Here is a 20,739-nt window from a genome sequence, read left to right on the forward strand (position 1 = left end):
CTCAGCCCCCGATGTGCACTGGAGTGAAATGGGGCCCCGGCCCAAATAATGCCAGACTGTTTGAGTGGCAAAGGGATAGGATGGCTAGGTGAGTGGAGGAGGAAAGGAGGTCGCCTTAGTAGTGGGAATGCCCCCCAAACCCGTTTTGAGATCTGTTCTTTTCCTTACAAAAATTCTTTACTCCCAAGTCACTTACATTCCTAAGTTCCGCTGACCATTAGGAGACAATTGGGAGGCATGCGTCTGACAAAAAAAAGAAAAAAGGAAAAAAAACAAGTCCGTGGTCTTCGCATTCCCAAGAGATCTAGAGATTTCGCCGCGAAAGTTCCCAGATTCAGTGTCATTCTGGGCCCTTCTTGTCTGTCTTGATGTGAAGGGACGGGCCAACAATTCCCACTTCCCAGTCTCAGGCCCGCAGGGTGTGTGGGGGGGGGGGGGTGCCGGTGACCTCTGCCTCCGATTCCGAAAGTGTAGGAAGTTCCCTCCAGTTGTGTTTTAGGGCTTGTTTTCCTAACAGAGGTCGGGAGAAGAGGGGTTGAGGGTGGGGGTGGATGAGGGGGAATGAGAGGCGACACTGAGGGAGTCTGTACTGACCCAAGTTTGGCCCAGGGGTAGCACTGTTCCTCACAGGTTTCCGGCCCACGCCCCCCCCCCCCCCACCAGGCCAACATCCAGTGATCCCCAACCTCCGGACTAGTCTGACAAAGGGGGCGGCTAGGGCTTCAAGGGACACCAGGTTCCCTTTTTCATCCTCCTCCCTTCCCGAAATCTGGTGGAGGGTTGCCGCCAGAACGCCTGTCGATGCTTTATTTGAATTCACAGCAAACACAGAGGGACGTTTTCCTGTTACTTGCTTCCAGGGCAGTGCAGAGAAAAACGGCTTCCCAGAGAGGACAAGGGGCGCTGTGCAGCCCAAGGGTTGGCCATTCTTGCGGACTCATCTGGAATTCGATTCGCCGAGACCTCCAAGAGATGAGCTCAGTGTCCTCTCAGGAGCCCGCGGAACGAAGGCTCCGGGAATGCCATCTCCCCCGCTTTGCACTGAACCATTGTGCTACCCTGCACCGTTGTGTCCTCCCGTTTTTGCTTGTTTCTTTGTTTTCTTGCGTTGTGTGTGTGCATGTGTGTGTGTGTGTGTGTGTGTTTGCTTAGTCTTCACGGCGCACTTCCAGCGGGAGTCTGCATTAGGCCAAACCGGTACTCCGAGATTAGAGAGTTTGAACAAAGTTTGCTTCTGTCATCTGGTGCAAGGGCGCTCTTCCACGCCTACCCAAAGACGCTGGGGGGTGGGGGGAGGGCAGGGATGGCCCCATCCCTCATCCATAATTCAGTCACTGAGTCTGTGGGCATTTGAACTGGCCGACTCCAGACCTCCGTTTGATGGTGCGGTAATGACTGTTGGGCAGAACAGAGTGGAGATCGTCGTCACATCCGGCCGCTCGTGGGGTGCTAACGTGGCTCCTCCGTCCGCTGAGAGAAAGTTAGATCCCGCACGTAAGCAGATCCTCCACATGAGCACTTCCTGGCTTTTCAGGACGGAAACTTTTTTTCCCCTAAAATTACTATTATTATTAAAACATGGGTTGGGGAGTAGAGAAACTCAAGGCCAGAGAGGGCGGTCTTTTTTCCCCTTGAAATAGCCCGCAAGATGGGTTGTCATCCTCGGGCCAGCAGGTTTTCATAAACATACATTTTGTTCCACAGCAGCAAAAGAAAAAGAAATGTTGCAAAGGAAATCAAGAAAGTCAAAATTTCCCCGAACCAGTGGCACTGCCCTACCCCAACTGCACCCGCCAGTGGCCCGCAGGGCCTGGCTCGCCCTAAGTGAAACCTTCTCGGCTCCTGCTGGGTCCCAAGTGCACCCGCAAGGCTCGGGTAGGCTCCGGATCTCGCCGAGCCATTTCGGCCGCCAAGTGTGGGGATGAAAGTGGCCTCGGGCTCGGTGCCGACAAATCAGGCCTGCAGGGAGGGGAGGGGAGGGGAGAGAAGGGGAGCGGCCAGCTCACTGGCCTACGGGCACCTCCACCCGCACCCCCGCCGGCCCTCCTCTTCCCCGCCCCGCCTGCACCGCCGCGGCCCGGAGCGCCGCAGTCCGGCCGAGCGAAGAGAGCTTGGAGTAGGGGGCCGTGAGCGCCCCCGCCAGAGTGGCCTGGCTGCAGGTGGCAAGGAAGGTGACGTGCAGGGACTCTGGGGGCGCGAGCGGGAAGGAAAGAGGAAGGCGTGGAGTGGGGTGGGGAGTGGAGAGTGCAAGGAGCTCGGGACCCTAGGGGTGGGGGTGACAGTGGGAGGGAGGAGGAGTGGAGGGGGGAGGGCGGCGGAGGAGGTGCTGGGGCCGCCCGGCGCGCGCGGGAGCTGCAGACGAGCTGGCTCAGACCTTAACCAGAGCTCTCGCCGGCTCTTTGCAGCCGCCGCAACGCCTCTGCGAGGAAGGACGTGCCAGCCGAAGCAGCCTCTGGCAGAGAGACGCGACGCGCGTGGGATTGCGGAGCACCGGAGGGAGGCTGACGGTGCGGGCGTCGCGGGATCCTTGAAGACGGCCGCTGCACCTCCCGCCATCCCGGAGCGCACGCGGCCGCCGGGGCTGCGGGACCGAGGACCGCGCCGCCCGGAGGCCGCCCGAGAGCGGGCCTCTCTGCCCCGCCGTCCAGCGCCCCCTGGCCCGCTGCCGCCGCCAGCCCGCCTGCTCTTCCTGGAGTCCGGGACATGAACGGCTACGGCTCCCCCTACCTGTACATGGGCGGCCCGGTGTCGCAGCCGCCGCGGGCGCCCCTGCAGCGCACGCCCAAGTGCGCGCGTTGCCGCAACCACGGCGTGCTGTCCTGGCTCAAGGGCCACAAGCGCTACTGCCGCTTCAAGGACTGCACCTGTGAGAAGTGCATCCTCATCATCGAGCGGCAGCGGGTCATGGCAGCGCAGGTGGCGCTGCGCAGGCAGCAGGCCAACGAGAGCCTCGAGAGCCTCATCCCGGACTCCCTGCGCGCCCTGCCGGGACCCCCGCCGCCGGGGGACGCCGCCGCCGCCCCGCAGCCGCCGCCGACCTCGCAGCCTTCTCAGCCGCCGCCGCCGCCGCCGCCGCCGCCGCCGCCGCCGCGCCCCGCCGCCGAGTTGGCTGCGGCCGCCGCGCTGCGCTGGGCCGCCGAGTCCCAGCCCGGGGCGTTGCAGGCGTCCCTCGCCAAGCCAGGTACGAGCGTCTTGCGGTGCGGGAGCCGGGCGCGGCGCGTGGGCGAAAACTTGGGAGCGGCCGCCGCGGTCTGGCCCGGGAGGCCCCGAGGCAGGGGTTCGGGCCTTCCCTCCAAAGTCCCGCCAAGCCGGTTCACACTCTCCCGGCGCGGGCTGGTTTTCAGTCCGGACCCGGAGCAGGTAGAGCCCGGGCACGGGCCGGACAGGCGCGGCGCCGGCGAGCCAAACGGCGGGACCGTGCATTGGGCTTGTCAGATACCTTCCCCAGGGAAAAAGGGGGACGTGGCTGCTTCAGCCGGTAAATAAAGAGCTCGAAACAGGACCAAATTAAAACCCACGCGGGCACACACCCCATCGCGTGGCCCGGCTTTTCTGGCTGCGGGCTTAGGGGGCCTTGTCTTTGGAGGTTGGAACAGGTAGGTGCAGGTGACTAGTCTAGGCCAGGGCTTGGCTGAGTCCGAGCTGGGCTTGCTTCTCGGACTCCAAGGGACTGGAGCGGACCCGAAGCCTTTCCAGTAGCGCACGGTGGCTTCCAGCTTCTTGCAATTTGTTGAAGAAGCCTCCTTTACAAGCCTAGTTAAAAAGAGCCGGAAACGTTCCCGAATTCGTAGCGGGCACCCAGAATCTGGCGCACCCAGCTTTTGCAGAGCTGCTCAAATCCTTTAAACACCGTTCCCCGGCCGCCCTCATCTGTGTCTCAGAACCTGACCTCCAGTGGAGAAGGACGCCTCTGCCCAGCCCTTTCCCAGGTTCTGGGCCCCATGCTGCTAAGCCAGGGATTTGGAGCAAAGGCTCTGTCACCTCCCCTTTCCTCTCTTGGGTGCGGTAAAGAGGATGGGTCTACCCAGTGTCCCGGAGGTGGTCATACGCCCCCCACCCCACCTCCCCACTTCCGTTTCCTTCCTCCAGGCCTCCGTTGAGTGTCTTTGCTCCTGGGGAGTCTCTAGCTTGCTGTCCTGCCCAGCCCAGTGCCGCTTTGATTTTAGGCTCTTCGATTTGAGTGGACGTGTGTTTGACGTTTCCCTTGGACTGGGACTGGGGCAAATATATACAGGAAAAAAGCCCATCTTCCTAGGAAGGGGAGTAGGGGCTGTGCTGGACTTGGGAGAGGGAAGGCCCTGGAAGTCCCAGCACCCTCCTGTAGGGAGAGCTGATAGAGTTTATGACCACCCCACCGCCAAAAAAGACATCACCCCTGGCTTCTGGAGAGATGCTTTCAGGAGCACTGGACTGCTGGGTGCAGCTGGGGAAATACAGACTCACTCATTTTGGGGTGAGTTGGTAGGCAGCCTGGATGGCCCAGTTCGGCTGTCCCCGTTGCTCAGTTATGATCTGAAGGCCTGAAGCTCTGAGAACATGTTATGTGAAGAGTAAGACTGGGCGTTTTCTGGACAGAGGACAGTTTGCTGAACGTGGGTTTTGTGGACATTTAATCCAAAGTAGGTTGTGTATACTCTTGTCTCTGAGTAATGAGCCCCTCCCCCCCCCCACCCCCGCCCCTACTCGCTTTGGTCCCACCCGATCTCTTTGTATTTATAGATTTACCACAGAGGAAGAGGAGGTAGGGAGAAAGAAGATCCTTTTTGCTTTTCTCCTTTAAGTTAGGACAAGTTAGTAACTAGGAGAGCTTTGTCTTCTCGGTTCTAGAAGCTGATCCATGCCACTGACTCTGCTTAGCCTTTCCGTTTCCAGTTTCCCTGTCTTCATCTCTCCAGCACCAGAGCAGGAGTTGGAGTTTCTGGGGAGGGGGTAGTAGCATTTTGCAGGGGCCATCTGCCCGACGGCACCCCAAGGGCATTGGCTTCTGGAGTCTTTGTCCAGGAGATTCTTTCACATTCTGTGCTCTTCAAACCATCCCTTGGGATAGCCAAAGTTCAGGGTCTCTGAAGAGTCCCCAAACCAAAACAGCCAGGGTAGGAGGGGGAGGGAGAGCCAGCCGGAAGGGGGGAAGGAGGGCGGGGTAGCAGCTGTGGCAGTGTGCTGTGGGGGAATAAAAGAGGGAGACAGATTTCAACTGGACAAACCAGACTTGGTGCTCTCTCTCTTACTTCATACCAATTATTCCGGGATAGCCTGAGCCTTCCAAGTTGAAAACAAATAATTGAAAAGGAGACTAGGATTTACCACAAGAAGAGGTCAGAGTGATGGCGCAGGGGTGGGGGGGGGGGGTTGGTGAGCCATCAGGGACCAAAAGCTCAGTTTCCAGCTGGTCACACCACATACCTTGCACGTTCATTTATACAACTTTTGTTCTCTTCTTTCAATTGGTTCAACCCCATAATTCCGTTCTTAAAAAAAAAAAAAAAGAAGCCAACCACCAATCCAGTGGTGGGAAGAGGCAGAAAAAGAACAGATAATTATTTCCCATTAGGAAGTCTTGCACACAAGTGGGTCAGTTCTATGCAGTGCTTTTTACGGAGAAAGGCTCTTTGGGGTTTAAGTTAGGGAAAACTGTCTAGATGTGATTGCTCTGGCTGTCTGTATTATACCTTTTTGCAATTATTCTTGTACTGTGTTTGTATGTAACATGCCATGCGCATTGAGAAGCACATCCGATACTCCTGTACCAGTAGCGCACTACGGTTTAGAGAGGTAGGTGAAGGTCTAGTTGGAATAGTACATCCACGCGTCCACACGGACCAGAAGCTCACAGACCATTAGGAATGTAAATATCTGCTGACACATTACCGAGATTTGTTTCTTTGTGTTACCGGTGTCAAAAACGCGAAGGGCCTCTTTAGTACACAGCTATGGAGACATAGGTTTTTTTTGTTGTTGGATACAAACACAGGTGCACAAACTCAGGAATCTTTTTCCCTCTCCAGAAATCCTTGAGAAAAGCGCTGGCCTGAGAGAGAGAAGGGTACCTTTGCTGGGCACCCGTTGGAGAAAACACACCCTGTTAGGGGAGTGACAGGTTAAACCCCCAGACTTGGTTTTGTTGCTTGAAGAAATCTTTCCCAAAATCCTGCATCAAATTCTTAGGAGGAATAGGGGTTATTTTATCTAACGGTGTAGTTCAGGGAGCATTCCTTTCAATGTGGTGGTGGTTTTAAGGAGAAGTTTCATACCTTAATGTTATTAATTCTAGTTAAGGACTGAAGCATTCCTTTTTCCTCCCTTGCTGCTTGATTATCGTCTGTGGCTGGTCTGATATTATTAGATTTTGATTGAGCCCCCAATTCGAATTTAGGCTTCTTTATACCATTGACGCGCTTATTTTCCTAAGTTCCCTCCTCGCTCTCTCCCCTCCCCCCATGAAAATATCATGGGAAGTGTGAACATCTTTCAGCTCTTAGTGTGTCTGAGTCAGCAGCTTCAACCAGCCAAGCCAGCCTTTCAGGACGTGGGCTCAAGAGCTGAGGAAAGTTAAGGGTCACGACCAAGGTGAGGAGCTAAAGTTACATTCCTGTGTTCTCATCCCTCCCCCCCCCCCACCCCCGGCTTTCCTCTGGGAGTGTGTCCTCGGTCTCCTCCCCACTGTGCAAGGAAAGACCTGTAGTTATAGATTCTTCCTACATTTATCTGCAAAATAAATATGCACACAAGTTCTTTAAAATGTTCTTAAAGGAAAAAAAGAAACAGAAAGCCAGCTTATTTGGTTAGGAATAGAAGAACAGGATCATATAGGAAAGTAGGAGCTCCTTTCCTGGGTGTTTCTCCTGAAAAGGAGCAAAGAGACTTACAGGGAAAGAAGTAAGGAGATTTTGGAAAACTGCCTTTATTTAATTTTACCTCCTGCGGGGCACCTCCTAGCAACTTAATGCAGACTCTGTGCTTTTCTGCTCCAGCTTGATTGGGTCCTGTCCAGTCTGCCTCCTAATTTTTAATTTTACTTTAATTTTTTTTTTTTTTTTTTTAAAGAGACAGAGGCACCTGCAAGTATGATTGTTACTGGATCACTGGTCCAGGCCAGAATGGAAAACCCTGGTGAATACAGGCTAGAAGCAAACGAAAAAAGCGGGGAAGACTTCAAAGTCATTCATGAAGTGTACCTATGAATGTTTTAAAACGGGGGTCTGGTTATTTAAGGAGGCCAGATTTGAGGCGAGGAACGCGACTCGCAAGCAAGTTGCACTCTGAAACACAGAAACTAACCCAGTGCAGAGGAAGGAGCGGTCCTGTACCAGTGGCCTCTTCCAAGCCCTTACTCCGGGGCCGGTTTAGGGGGTGCGAAGCGGGGGCCGTGCACGCTGCCCCGGGAGCGCCGCAAGTGCGGGCGGTGGCCCCGGGCCGCGGTCCGGGACTCGGGGAGCCCGCGGCGGCACGCGGGGCTGGGGCTTTCCTCTCCGAGGGCGGCGGTGCGGCGTTTTCGCGGCGGCACTGGGCCGCCGTCCCCTTGCACCCGGTCCCGGGGAGACAGCGGGCGGCGGGTCGGGCGCCGCGGTCGGCTCCCTCCCCGCTCGCTCCTGGGCCGGCGCGCTGCGGGGTGGAGAAGCCGGCAGCCCCTCTGAGCCCTCCCCGCTGCCTCTCGAGCTCCGGTGGGGTGTCAGAGGTAGCACAAAAATGTGCAAATAGGCAAACACACACAAAAAATAACATGTCAAATATCGCATGGGGCATATTTCGACTAAAAACCCCTTGGTTATTCATCTGAAGTTCACATTTAACGGGGCGACCTGCATGTCTGGCGGCCCCAGGCCGAGGCCGAACCCACCCAATCACCCCGCAGGGCGCCACTCCGGGTGGGGGTCGCTCCTGCGCGTCCACCAGCTTCTTCCTCTCCTCGGGGCCCCGAGTGTCCGTCTTGTGGCGCTGAGGACAGGGTTGGCAGGAAGAACGCGTCTGGGAGGCGCAGGTCCGCTGCCGCCCGGGAACGATCCCCCCACCCCCACCCCAACACACTCCTCCGGGTTATAAATCTGGCCGATAGCCGCGCTCTCGACTTACACAACCAACTTTTCTTTTCCCTGATGGATGAACTCCCGGGTTTAAAAGATTACAGTAATCACAGGAGGACAGTGTAAATCGAATCTGATAGCAATAACTTTCGGGGAAGGTCAGGCTCAAGTGAAATGTTACCAAGCAACAGGCATTTTGCTTGCAAAATACAATCAAAGAGCATTGATGAGAAATTCTTTGCTGCAGCCAGTCAGCACTTTCTGCTAACAGCTTTACAGAGAGAAAGTGAGTAAATCTTCATAAATCAACGTCCCTGGAGGACTTGGAGCCCCTTTCTGGAACTGTTGTACTTCTTCCTGGGAGGGAGGAGCTCAGCAAAAATCTTTTGCCTCCTCCCTGCCTCCCTTTCTCCTCCCTTCCCCTCTTCCTCCCCTCTGGCTTTCCTCCTTTCTTTGGCTTTTTAACTTGTTCTGGCTTCTCAGGTCCCTGGATCTTCTTGTCTGGGGAGGAGATGAGGCAGTGGGCGGGGAACTGGGGTATGGACTGGGGACTGGGGAATGGGAGGGGGGGCTCAAGGCAGAGATCAAGGCCTGAGTAGTAACAGCTGGTGGTCACAGGTCCATCTACTGCCTGAGCACTGCAGACTCGGGCTCTCCAAGGAAACTAAGGGGAACCGACAACAAAACTACGTGTAGTTTTTTTCCATTTTATTTTATAATTGAATAGCTATAAAAATAAGCACAGTCAAGTGCTGAGTAACAGTATTATGGAAAACTGAACATTCAGAAGGTCAGTTCTTTACTGAATCTCTAATCTCTCTCTTTATTGCAATGACTAGGCAGGCATACATTGTACAAAGCGGGGATTGGTATTCTGCCCCCCCCTCACCGTTTATTACTTTTAGTTTATTACTTTTATTAGTTCAGGGGTGAGTATTTGTAGCAAGCTTTGTCTCTCCAGGTGAATGTTTACAACAGCGTGAACCCCGTGGATACAGCACAGTCTGCCCAGCTACCGGCCTTTTAGTTATTTGCTGCATTTCAGTGTAAGATGTGACCAACCGTATAGGTGACGGAAATTTTTACAGAAGATGAATCAGTAAACTGTAAGCCTCTCAGTGGCCGAGAGGCAAGGTTTTGATCAGCTCTGTATAATCTTCCCTAATACAGTACCTGGGAACATAGTAGGAGACTTAAGGTTTTTGTTAAATAGATGTATGAATGAGTAGACAGCTACATTTAAAAAATGCTGATTTTTTTGAGAGAAAGAGAATCCCAAGCAGGCTCCTCCCTGTCAGGCCAGAGCCCTACGTAGGGCTCGAACTCACAAAACATGAGATCATGACCTGAGCCACCCAGGCGCCCCAATGGCCGCATTTTTATAAGTACCAGATAAACAGGTAGATTTATGGGTAATTTTCCTCCTTCTTGAAAAGTGTTCCTGAGTCAACAAAGTTCAAAACTAAATTTTTGCAAGACATACAGAGTCCGCTGTTGCAAGCCTTATTTCCTTAAGTTCTGCCCAATGTTCCCCCAAATATTGATCCCAAGGAACCATCCTGATTCCTTCACACATTAGTAAGCCAGTGTTGTGAATGAATTTTAAAAAGCAAAGCATGACTGTCTGTACTTTTCACAGGATCCATACCACCCACCCCCCCCACACACACACAGAAGAAAAGGAATGATTTTCCACCTACATTCATTCCCTGCTCTACTTTAGATCTTCACCCATTCAGTTTTTCGTTTTTGTTTTTTTATGATGCAGCACTTCTAGCGTGAGATAAAAATAACCGAAAATGGAAAAAAGTGTGTTGGGCATTCTGATTGGGCATTGGTCTCTTCGAGAAGCCCTGTCCAGCCTAGATTCCTTCCTTTTCTGTCATTGCTGTAAGACTGGTGTGCTTGGAAAATGACCCTTCAGGGAACAGTTAGTTACAGGTGTGTCCCCACTCCCCCAAGCTCAAGTCGACAGAACAAGGGGTACAATTCATGTTTCAAAATGTATGACATAATTTCAAAAGAAAAAAAAAAGTCCACTGACTTTCGCACTAGGAAACATCCCTCTCTATGCCAATGTTTTTGTGTTTTCATTCAAGATCTATTTTTGTTTTTGTAGCTATAATTGGATAGAATGGATAAATCCACCACGTTAGAGTCTGAAAGAATCTCTATTTTTATGTGTATTGAGCAGAATGTTTATTTCCCGTACATGGTAGACTTCCCCAAATATTTGAAATGAATACCTAGGGTTTTTTTTTTAAACATGTAACTACATTTTCATATTTAAAAAGTCCTCTAAAGACTTTCTGCAAACTGTAGTTTTAGATTGGAAGTCACTTTTGGGTGACTTATTCAGTTTCCCTCCCTAGTTATAGTCTGTAGCAAAAGAAAAAAAAAAAGTCTTGGAGCTATCTTAAGGTTTATGTATTTTTTGAATTTGGTAGCATTATCATGGATGGAAAAAAATTCCTTCTGAATTGAATATCTACTTCTTTTAAATACTTAAAGCTTAGTGAATGGTTTAGTTGAGGGGTGGCTAGGAGTAATTTTTTTTTTTTAATGTTTATTTATTGTTGAGAGAGAGAGACAGAGCATGAGCAGGGGAAGGGCAGAAAGAGAGGGAGACACAGAATACGAAGCAGGCTCCAGGCTCTGAGCTGTTAGCACAGAGCCCGAAGCAGGGCTGGAACTCACAAGTTGTGAGATCATGACCTGAACCGATGTCAGACGCTCAACTGACTGAGCCACCCAGGCGCCCCTAGGACTAATTCTGTATCATGAAAAATATGACATGGAAGAATGAATAGAAAGATTTTTAAAATACCTGGGTGTTTAAGCATTAGAAACAGCAGATTATAGGGTACCAGGGTGGCTCAGTCATTTAAGCCTCCGACTTCAGCTCAGGTCATGATCTCATGGCTTATGGGTTCGAGCCCCACATCAGGCTCTGTGCTGACAGCTCAGAGCCTGGAGCCTGCTATGGATTCTGGGTCTCCCTCTCTTTCTGTCCCTCACTTGCTCATTCTCTGTCTCTCTCTCAACAATAAATAAACATTTTTTAAAAATTAAAAAAAAACAGATTGTATCACTTTCAATAGGTAATTTGGAATATCAGATGAAATTGATTTCTTTCTCCTTTTTGAAGACGAGGTTTGGCTTTGTGTACCCCTATTACCAGGGGTAGACATGTTATCAGTTGGAGTATATTCTTACTCTCCATGTTCTAGGAATGAGGGTGTCAGTTTCAAAAAGAAAGAGGGTAGAGTGGGGACGATTTCCCTTTCCATTCCATTGGTTAGCAGTGTCACATTTCCGTATCTAGAAAGGCCTTTGTGTTTTAAGCCAACATGAACATTTTGCAAAGTTCGTTTAGGGAAAAAAAAACCCTAGAGATGTAAAGAAACACCTGTTATTAAGTTGTACTTTATCACGGGCCGCAAAACTCACCCTCTATAATTACTTGTGGAAGTCTGTATTTATAGAATAATTTACAGTACATCTGGGTAATTTACAATACATCTAGGTTAGGGACAACAGTACAACCAATTGTAGATACCACAGTGCCACGGGAGTGCAGGGACTCTCCATTCTGCCCTTGAGAAGTTACTGCTGGGTGAACAGAAGTGCCACAAAGTGAGAGCCTAGTCTTCCCTTGTCCACTTTTGAAACCCCAAGAGCCTTGGCTGTTGATAGGAATTCTGCTCACGCAATACTCAGGTGCATGAAGGCCATAGATGTGTCCCTCACCTTGTTTCCTTCAATGGCTTCTGTCTTCCCTTTGAACAGGATATGAACAGTGCTGAGCCCAGTTAGTTGGAATGCCCTGAATTTGTAGACTTGATTCCTGTGACATCCTGTTAGCTTTTTATTTTTTATTTTTTGACCACTGGGCCGTAGCCTGGGCACTGAGCTGGGGAGGCTGACCGCCCAGAAACCTGAGAAGAGTGTCTGGATGAATCAGCACAATCCACCCCCCCTGGCTGAGAAGGAACAGGAAGCAAGCACAGGCTGCTGGGGGCGTGTCACCATAGCAGGGGGACAGGGTGGCACAAGAAAATAAAGGAAGGGACTGTTGCAGTCTGGAGGTTCACAGTTGGTGAACGAGCTGGTACCCGTATAAGATGCTATTGTGGCCTCTTCTGCAAGACAGGAAAATAGTTATAAACTGGCATTTTGCGTTGTCAGATTTATAGTCCTGTCATCCAGTATCCAGTAGATTGGGGGGAAAAATACGTTTTCACAACGGCAGATAGGTCAGATGAGCCAGAACATCCTTCTCTAGCTCTTCTGGGACTGAACTTCGGCTCCTTGACTCACTTTCTTCTGGAGCCTGACGTGTTCTGTGGAGGACTGAATTTGGTGGTAGACCTCAAGACATTTTCCACAAATATTTTCAGCATTTGCAACTTATCCAGCATGGGAAAAATGATCTTTTTAAAAAAAATTTTTTTTTAAGTAAATTCTATCCTCAACGTGGGGCTTGAACACACTACCTAGAGATCAAGAGTCACATGCTTTGTGGACTGAGCCAGACAGATGTCCTGAGAAAAACTGTCGTTTAAAAGAAGACGCCTGGGGCACCTGGGTGGCTCAGCCGGTTAAGCGTCCAACTTCCGTTCAAGTCACGATCTCGTAGTTCATGGGTTCGAGCCCCGCATCGGGCTCTGTGTTGACCGCTCAGAGCCTGGAGCCTGCTTTGGATTCTGTGTCTCCCTCTCTCTCTGCCCTGCCCCAGCTTGTGCTCTGTCTCTGTCTCTCAAAGGTGAACAAATGTTAAAATTTTTTTTTTTAATCTCACCATCTCCTATACTGCTCTGATACTGTGTGTCCCATTCTTTCTCTTTTCTTATTGTGGTAAAATACACATAATGTGAGATGTAACTCTTTTAACCTTTTTTAGGGTTACAATGTAGTGACATTAAGTGCATTCATAATGTTGTGCAACCGCACTAGTGTCCATTTCCGGAACTTTTTCATCATCTGAAATTGAAACCCTGTACCTATTAAACCATATGTCCCCATTTCCTCTTTTCCCTCTGGCCCTGGTAACGATTATTCTACTTTCTTTAAAATTTTTTTTTAAACATTTATTTATTTTTGAGACAGAGAGAGACAGAACATGAACAGGGGAGGGTCAGAAAGAGAGGAAGACACAGAATCCGAAGCAGGCTCCAGGCTCCGAGCTGTCAGCACAGAGCCCGACGCGGGGCTTGAACTCACAGACCGCGAGATCATGACCTGAGCCGAAGTCGGACGCTTAACCGACTGAGCCACCCAGGCGCCCCTAAAATTTTTGTTTTAATGTTTGTGTATTTTTTGAGAAAGAGAGACAGAGAGAGAGCAAGGAAGGGACAGAGACAGAGGGAGACCCAGAATCCAAAGCAGGCTCCAGGCTCTGAGCTGTCAGCACAGAGCACCACAGGGGGCTTGAACTCAGGAGCCATCAGATCATGACTTGAACGGAAGTTGGATGCTCAGATCACCACCTGAGCCAAACGTGGATACTTAACCAACTGAATCACCCAGCCGCTCCCATTCTACTTTTTATCTCTGAATTTGTCTATTCCAGGTACCTCATATAAATGGAACCATAGAATATGTGTCCTTTTGTGACGGGCTTATTTCACTTAGTATATTTTCAAGGCTCATCCCCACACTAGCATGTGTCAGAATTACATTTTGAGACTGAATAATACTGCATTGTACGTATGCACCACATTTTATTTATCCATTCATCCTTCCGTGGACATTTGGGCTCCTTCCACCTTTGGGCTATGGCAGATAATGCTACTATGAATGTTTGTGTACAGTAAGTATCATATTTGATACTAAGCAAGTTCTGTCTGGCTGTGTTTGCTTTTCTTCCTGCACATGCCTTTTATCTGCTCAGCTAGATCATAAGTTCCTCCAGTCAGGGACAAGTCTTATACTTCCTGGTATTTTTCACTACCTTTTTTCTATGTCCCTCGGCGTCTTGCATATTACAGGGATACAAATACTCGATGCTGATAATGATAGGTAAGGAAAGCTAAAGTTAAATTAAAAAACCCTGCTTAGAGGCACATAGTATTTAAAACATTATTTAATATTTACCTGGGGAGTGTATTTGACTTGTTTTCCTAAGCTCCACGGGGCAGGGGCCAAAGTCCAATTGTGTGTTCAGTTCAGTGCAGAGCTGACATACTGTCCCTGTCCACTCATTTTCAAGGGTTTAATAATAGAGTAACTGCCAAAAGGCGTGCATGGGGTCATGAGTCAGGAAAGTTGACATAGGTCTCTCTGATTAGAATCTCTAGAGGCTTCTTTGTCCTTGTTTTTCTCTTTTGGATCAAGAACAAATACCACAGTAACTCAGGAGAGGACATGTGGATCCCCTGTCCTGGGGAATTGTGAGAGGGAATATGTCAAATTCCTCTTGCAAAGATAGGTCTTCTGCACCTCCCCCCACCCCCCCAACCCGAGCTGTGCTCGAAAGCAGAGCTGGCATAATATATGTGGGCTGCAGATGATCCCCACATACAAACCTCACATTTTGTCTTAGAAAAAGCAGTAGTTTACTTAAAATGCAAATTGGGGATAAGTGAATTTGTACCAGATCAGTCATAGGACTGAAAGTTGTACCGATACAGTTTAAGCACATTTTAAAAGGTGCTCATTTATGCTTGGCGCATAGTTATTGCTTTGTTGAAGAACTCACCTTCTAGTTTTCCATTATGCTTGAAGTAAATCCCATATTAGAAGAATGTTCATAAATGGGCCTTTGTTTAAGGCTTTTAAAATAAACAACAACAAATGGAAGGAGATAGATTTTTTGACAGGGCTGTGATGAAATTTCACCGGCTGGCATTCTAAAGATAATCAGGTGTGCCCACAGAGAAAATGACAAGGAAGCTATTCAGGCAGGCCGTAGAAAACACAGGCAAACCGATTGTTTACAACCTGACAACTGGGTCATTAATAATTTTCATCTTTAGATCAGTTGCACTGGCTTTGAGTAGAGACAGCCAGTAAATGCTTTCTAAAGGATAAAAATCTACTTGCATATAGCGTGCTAAGAAAGAATATGTTCTTTTATTATAGAGGCCTGTTGGCATGTCCAAAGCAAGCAAACCAGTCTTACCTACTCCTTTCTGCCTGCGTAGAAATCCTAGCCCTTTGGGGGGTAATATCTTAAGTCAAAATGTTAAAATTGCACCTGGTTTAAGTTCACAGCCAATCTCTGCTTTACCCAGGAAACTCCCCCCCCCCCACCCCTTTTAATATAATTCAAGAAGGTATCTTTAAATCCTTTCCATGAACCTTACTAATAAAACAGTTGGTGAAACATTTTTACCTCTTGCACTCTGTGGTCCTGGAGTTATGGGCGCACTGTTTCATTGATGGGTCATGACCCCTGTGCAGTTTGACAAAGCTCTCCAGCCATTTCCTTCTTTCCGTCATGCGACCTGCCTCGCTGTCCAGAATTCACAGCTGGTTTTGCCTTGCCTCTACTTCCAGTCTGTCAGTCCCTCCAGTGGCTTTCAAAGAAAGATTTCAATGTGTCGTGGCTCCTTTCTTTCACTTTGGAAATGATATTGACTAATTATTGTACATGGTAACCTGATGAAATATACGACCAATTCACAAGACACATGTACCACAAAATCTGCCTGTGGGAAATGGATTGAAAATATTAAAATTCCCTTCTATGGATCTAGGGGTCATGTACCAGCCGATGATGTCTGTAGATGTCACCAGCCACCTCATTTGCAGAAAAGTAGCCAGAAGACAAACCCAAGCTCATTTTCCTATTCTCCCCTGTGCTGTTTTTATCCCTAGAACTACAGAGCGTCCCTATTTAGATGGTTACTGCTACGACAGCTGCATCTTTGACGGTTATAGGGATCACATCACTGTTCTGTGTTTAGGGCAAGGCTTCTCTGCACATTCTTAGTCTGAGAATTCACTCCAATGTCTAGATTTTTATTTAGTCTTCCCTCCCCTCCATTTGCCGATGAGGTGGTTTGGATTTTTCTTAAAAGGCTTTCTGCACAGGAGTGTCTGGCTGGCTCAGTCATGGAGCATGTGACTCTTGATCTCAAGGTCATGAGTTCAAGCCTTTTTTTAGGAAGCAAGCAAGCAGGCAGGCAGGCTTTTAAGTGTGTTAGCAAACACCGAGCGGTGGTTCCCTTCCAAAATGCGTGTGTGGGGCTCTCTCCAATTGCTCCTCTCCATGCGCACCAGCAAAGGATTAACTTAGCTGTTCTCTGCTTTTCAGATCTGGCTGAAGAACGCCTGGGGGACAGCAGCTCGGCTGATAACACAGAGACCTTCAGCGACAAAGACGCCGACCAGAGGAGCTCCCCGGATGTGGCCAAAAGTAAGGGCTGCTTCACCCCCGAGAGCCCGGAGATCGTGTCGGTGGACGAAGGCGGCTACGCGGTCCAGAAAAACGGCGGGAACCCGGAGAGCCGCCCCGACAGCCCCAAGTACCACGCGGAGCAGAACCACCTGCTGATCGAGGGCCCCTCGGGGACCGTGTCCCTGCCCTTCAGCCTGAAAGCCAACAGACCGCCCCTGGAAGTGTTAAAAAAAATATTCCCCAACCAGAAGCCGACGGTGCTGGAGCTGATCCTGAAGGGCTGCGGGGGCGACCTGGTGAGCGCCGTGGAGGTCCTTCTGTCCAGCCGCTCGTCCGTCTCCGCGGCGGCAGACAGAACTGCGGCCGAGCCCGAGGGGCTGGTGCTGCCCTCCAACGGCCACATCTTCGAACACAGCCTGAGCTCCTACCCCATCTCCTCGTCCAAGTGGTCCGTGGGCTCGGCCTTCAGGGTCCCGGACACGCTGAGGTTTTCCGCCGACTCCAGTAACGTTGTCCCCAACCCCTTGGCGGTCCCCCTGCAGCACCCCTTCCCCCAGCCGCCCCGCTACCCGCTGATGCTGAGGAATACCTTGGCGAGGAACCAGTCCAGCCCCTTTTTGCCCAACGACGTCACCCTGTGGAACACGATGACGCTGCAGCAGCAGTACCAGCTGAGGTCCCAGTACGTGGGCCCCTTCCCCACTAACTCAGCCGGCGTCTTCCGGAGCTCGCCTGTCCTCCCCGCGCGCGCCCCCGAGGACCCCCGCATCTCCATCCCCGACGACGGCTGTCCGATCGTGGCCAAGCAGTCCATCTACACCGAGGACGACTACGACGAGCGGTCCGACTCCTCGGACTCCAGGATACTCAACACATCCTCTTAAAGGGCTTACCTGCCGGGTGGGGACCAGGTGACGTTTTCTGTGCATCTGCCCCTCCCCCACACCCCCCTCCCCCTCGCGAGGAGAGGTCACGACCTGTGTATACCCCCCTTTCCTTCTGTTTCACCAAGTGACTGTGCTTGATTCTATACCTTGGCAATAAAAAAAAAAAAACACATAACTTATTTAATTTCTTGCACTTCATTGGAAAATGCCAAATAGCTCTACTCTGTGGCTTTAGTGCTGAATGTGTATTGTAAAAGAGAGTCTGATGCTAAGAATAGTCTTGGGAAAAGCCGGGTCCACTGGAAGATGTTATTTGGGGATGTAAGGCTGAAGGTCCGCCTCCTTCCTCAACTCAACCCGGAATGTCCCATAAAATAGTATACTTGAATGCAGTTTTGTGAAAGAGGATTCCTCAGGATATGTAAAGCCTAAAGGAAATGGTTTAGTTGCAAATGGACTCGGAACAGGGACCTTATATTCTTATGCTAAAAATGCTTCTTGCATATTTGAGAGAGACTGCACTTGAGAATAGAGTGAACTGCTCACATGCTTATTTAAGCTTGGACGGTTTTCAGAGACAAACTCCATTAAGAATTAATTCTTTTCACATGGCTGAATTGACACATGCGTCATGTCGATGTAAACCCAAATCACAGCTGTGAACTGCATGAAATGTATTGTGAAATGAACACAAGATAAAGCTTTGTCAGGTTATTGTAGCATGCTGAGGGCTCTAGAAAAAAAATAAACTAAGGAGATGATCTTCGTTTATGTCATTTCTACTGGTGGAAAGAGAATCTGGAAAGATAGAAACTTGATGTAAAAGCCACTTGCTAGCACACGGATCAGGAATCAAGGTATCAGTGAAAGGGGGCACTCCTCGAGAAATATGGAGAATTTGTTGCTTAAGAATAGAGTTAAATTCAGCCCCTCCATCCATTCTTTGAATTCTTCAACTGATACTTGGCGAGAGCCTATTTTGTGTAAGAGAATGCTTTCTGTATGCAATTGTCCAACTTACCTGTCCACGAGTCCAAGATAAACAGGGATTATAATGGAGGATCCCATTCAAGAATAAGGTAACAATGAGTGGCGCCTGGGTGGCTCAGTCGGTTGGGCGTACGACTTCGGCTCAGGTCATGTTCTCACGGTCCGTGGGTTCGAGCCCCACGTCTGGCTCTGTGCTGACAGCTCAGAGCCTGGAGCTTGCTTCTGATTCTGTGTCTCCCTCTCTCTGGCCCTCCCCTGCTCATGCTCCGTCTCACTCTCTCTCTCAAAAATAAATAAACATTAAAAAAAATTTTTTTTAAAAAAGAATAAAGTAACAATGAAACAATCTACCGCCCCGGACCTGTCGTAGAGAAAGCACTCGATAAATGGGAGCTATTATTACTACTGTTAATTAAGCTTGGTAGACTTTGCATTCTTGCTCAGGGGTTTTAAAAAGTGAGTTTTCCAACAATACTATCTGGTGGTGCCCACACAGATCACTTCTCTTGCTGTGTCCATTCTTCAAAGATAGTGAAAGCAAAGATGGCTGTTTAAGTCAGAAAATACACTTAGGAAGGTGGAAGAGAAAGTAAGCAAATAAAAGCCTCTACATGACAAGGATGCAGAAAGAGCTCCCACTGCCAGAATAGGTCTGGAAGGGAGAGTGCTAATCCTCTTGGCCTGGGGGATAGGAGCTAATATCAGCTGCCGACCATCCTTGAATGGGTCCCAGGAGACAGAGATATTTAAAACTGAAAAAACCCCCAACTCATCTTTATTTCTGTAGGGCACTTTGGAGATGGGAATCTTTGATGGGGAAAAAAATTCCTTATATTAGCCGGACTAATGTGTATTTCAGTGACATAGTTACATACCAGGGTGTTTAAAAGTACATACTATTTGTTGTTAGGATTGTACTTAAACATTAGCGTATACATAAAGGAAGAAAGTAAGGGAGTGGAGAGCAAAATAATTTGCCCCTGATTCTAAAGACACATATCCAGGACGTTTCATGTGTTGTGATGGGCTAATGTCTAGGCCTAACTAGGACAAATGTATTTTCCAAGGTATCTTCATCTCAAAAGCCAATCTGCATATATTTAACAAGCAACAATGATAACAGATCCCCTGGGAGCCAAAGGTGCTACAAAATCTTTCAGCTGTTACTTCTCCAGGTTGAATGGCCCAGTTGAGCAAAACTCGCCTTAAGATATGGTGCCTTTACAGCATGTGATTTAACCTCCACAGATCATCAAAATCATGGACTTCTTTTGACAATGGCCAGCAAAATGGAATGATCTGTAAGACAGCGAACTCAAAGGCTAGTGCAGGTATGTTTGATCCTCGATATAATCTTCTGGAGCAAGAAATATTTATTTTGGTGCAAGCGTGGTCAGGGGGCTGATGGGAGAAACTGGTTAAGATCCTACATCCTGCTCCCAGCATTCCCTTTTGCTTCCTCTGTGATCCTGTCTGTGGGGCCCCCCTCTGGCGAAAGTGTCAGAACGTGTTAGATTCTAGCTCAACTCCCAGAGACTATCCTGCGAGGACATGTAGCAAAGCGGCACACGGTTATTTTTTCACACGAGAGAGTAAAAATCAGCCAGCTCCTTCTGGCTAAATCCCGTGTGTCACACGACAAAATGACGGGGTGCTTGAAGGTAAACTTGGAGCTGAGTCAAGCCAGCCTTAGGGCAAGTTAATCCACATTAAACCAGGGTGCCTCTCTCTCCCCTTCTAGGGAGCACCTGCCAGCTGCTCATCTTAAATGCTTTAGTCATCTACGGTGTGAGTGTGGCTGGGGCAGTCTGTTCTATGGCATTTGTCTGTGGTCCACGCACCCCAGTGCTTACATTTCTAGTTTAGATTCCCGGGCTCTGCTTGTTGAGTTTGGAATCCCTGGCAGCATCAGCACCTACATTTTTGTCATCTTTCCCAGGTGATTTTTTTTTTTAATTTTTAATGTTGATTTCTTTTTGAGATAGTGCACGAGCACACAAGTGGGAGAGGGGCAGAGAGAGAGGGAGACACAGAATCCAAAGCAGGCTCCAGGCTCCGAGCTGTCAGCACAGAGCCTGATGCAGAGCTCAAACCCATGAACCGTGACATCATGACCCGAGCTGAAGTTGAATGCTCAACTGAGCTGAGCCACCCAGGTGCCCTGCCCTCCCCCGCTCCGCCAGGTGACTCTTAAACTCACTAAGATTTGAGAACCACCTCCCTGTGCATCACACACATCTTTGGGTTTTCTTCTTAGATCCATGCCAAGCAAAAGGGCTGAAGGATAAAAACTCTCATGCTGGAGGCTTCTAAATACGTACATCCTCCACTCCTGTGTCCTTCTCTATGGCAACAGTAAATAAACGCCCACCTGTAAGCAGTCTTGGTACCTGCCCTACAGGTAGTTCAAGTAACTTCAGCGGCAGTGTTAACGTTTGAACCAAGTACACATTTAAGATCAGAAATGCCTGTGTTTGGAAACTTCTGATTGGCGAAG

General features: G+C 49.4%; 1 protein-coding gene across 1 annotated transcript; it reads left to right on the forward strand.

Annotated features, from left to right (window-relative positions):
- The first annotated feature begins 1,259 nt into the window (after positions 1 to 1,259).
- DMRT3 (doublesex and mab-3 related transcription factor 3) lies at positions 1,260 to 18,313 on the forward strand. Its single transcript, XM_027041100.2, has 3 exons — positions 1,260 to 2,171; positions 2,406 to 3,181; positions 16,282 to 18,313. Exons 2-3 carry the CDS (start codon positions 2,704 to 2,706, stop codon positions 17,247 to 17,249), a joined length of 1,446 nt encoding a protein of 481 aa, XP_026896901.2. The 5' UTR covers positions 1,260 to 2,171; positions 2,406 to 2,703; the 3' UTR covers positions 17,250 to 18,313.
- The last annotated feature ends 2,426 nt before the right edge of the window (positions 18,314 to 20,739 follow it).

This window comes from Acinonyx jubatus, chromosome D4, assembly GCF_027475565.1.
Source record: "Acinonyx jubatus isolate Ajub_Pintada_27869175 chromosome D4, VMU_Ajub_asm_v1.0, whole genome shotgun sequence".
In the NCBI taxonomy this organism is placed as follows: domain Eukaryota; kingdom Metazoa; phylum Chordata; class Mammalia; order Carnivora; family Felidae; genus Acinonyx; species Acinonyx jubatus.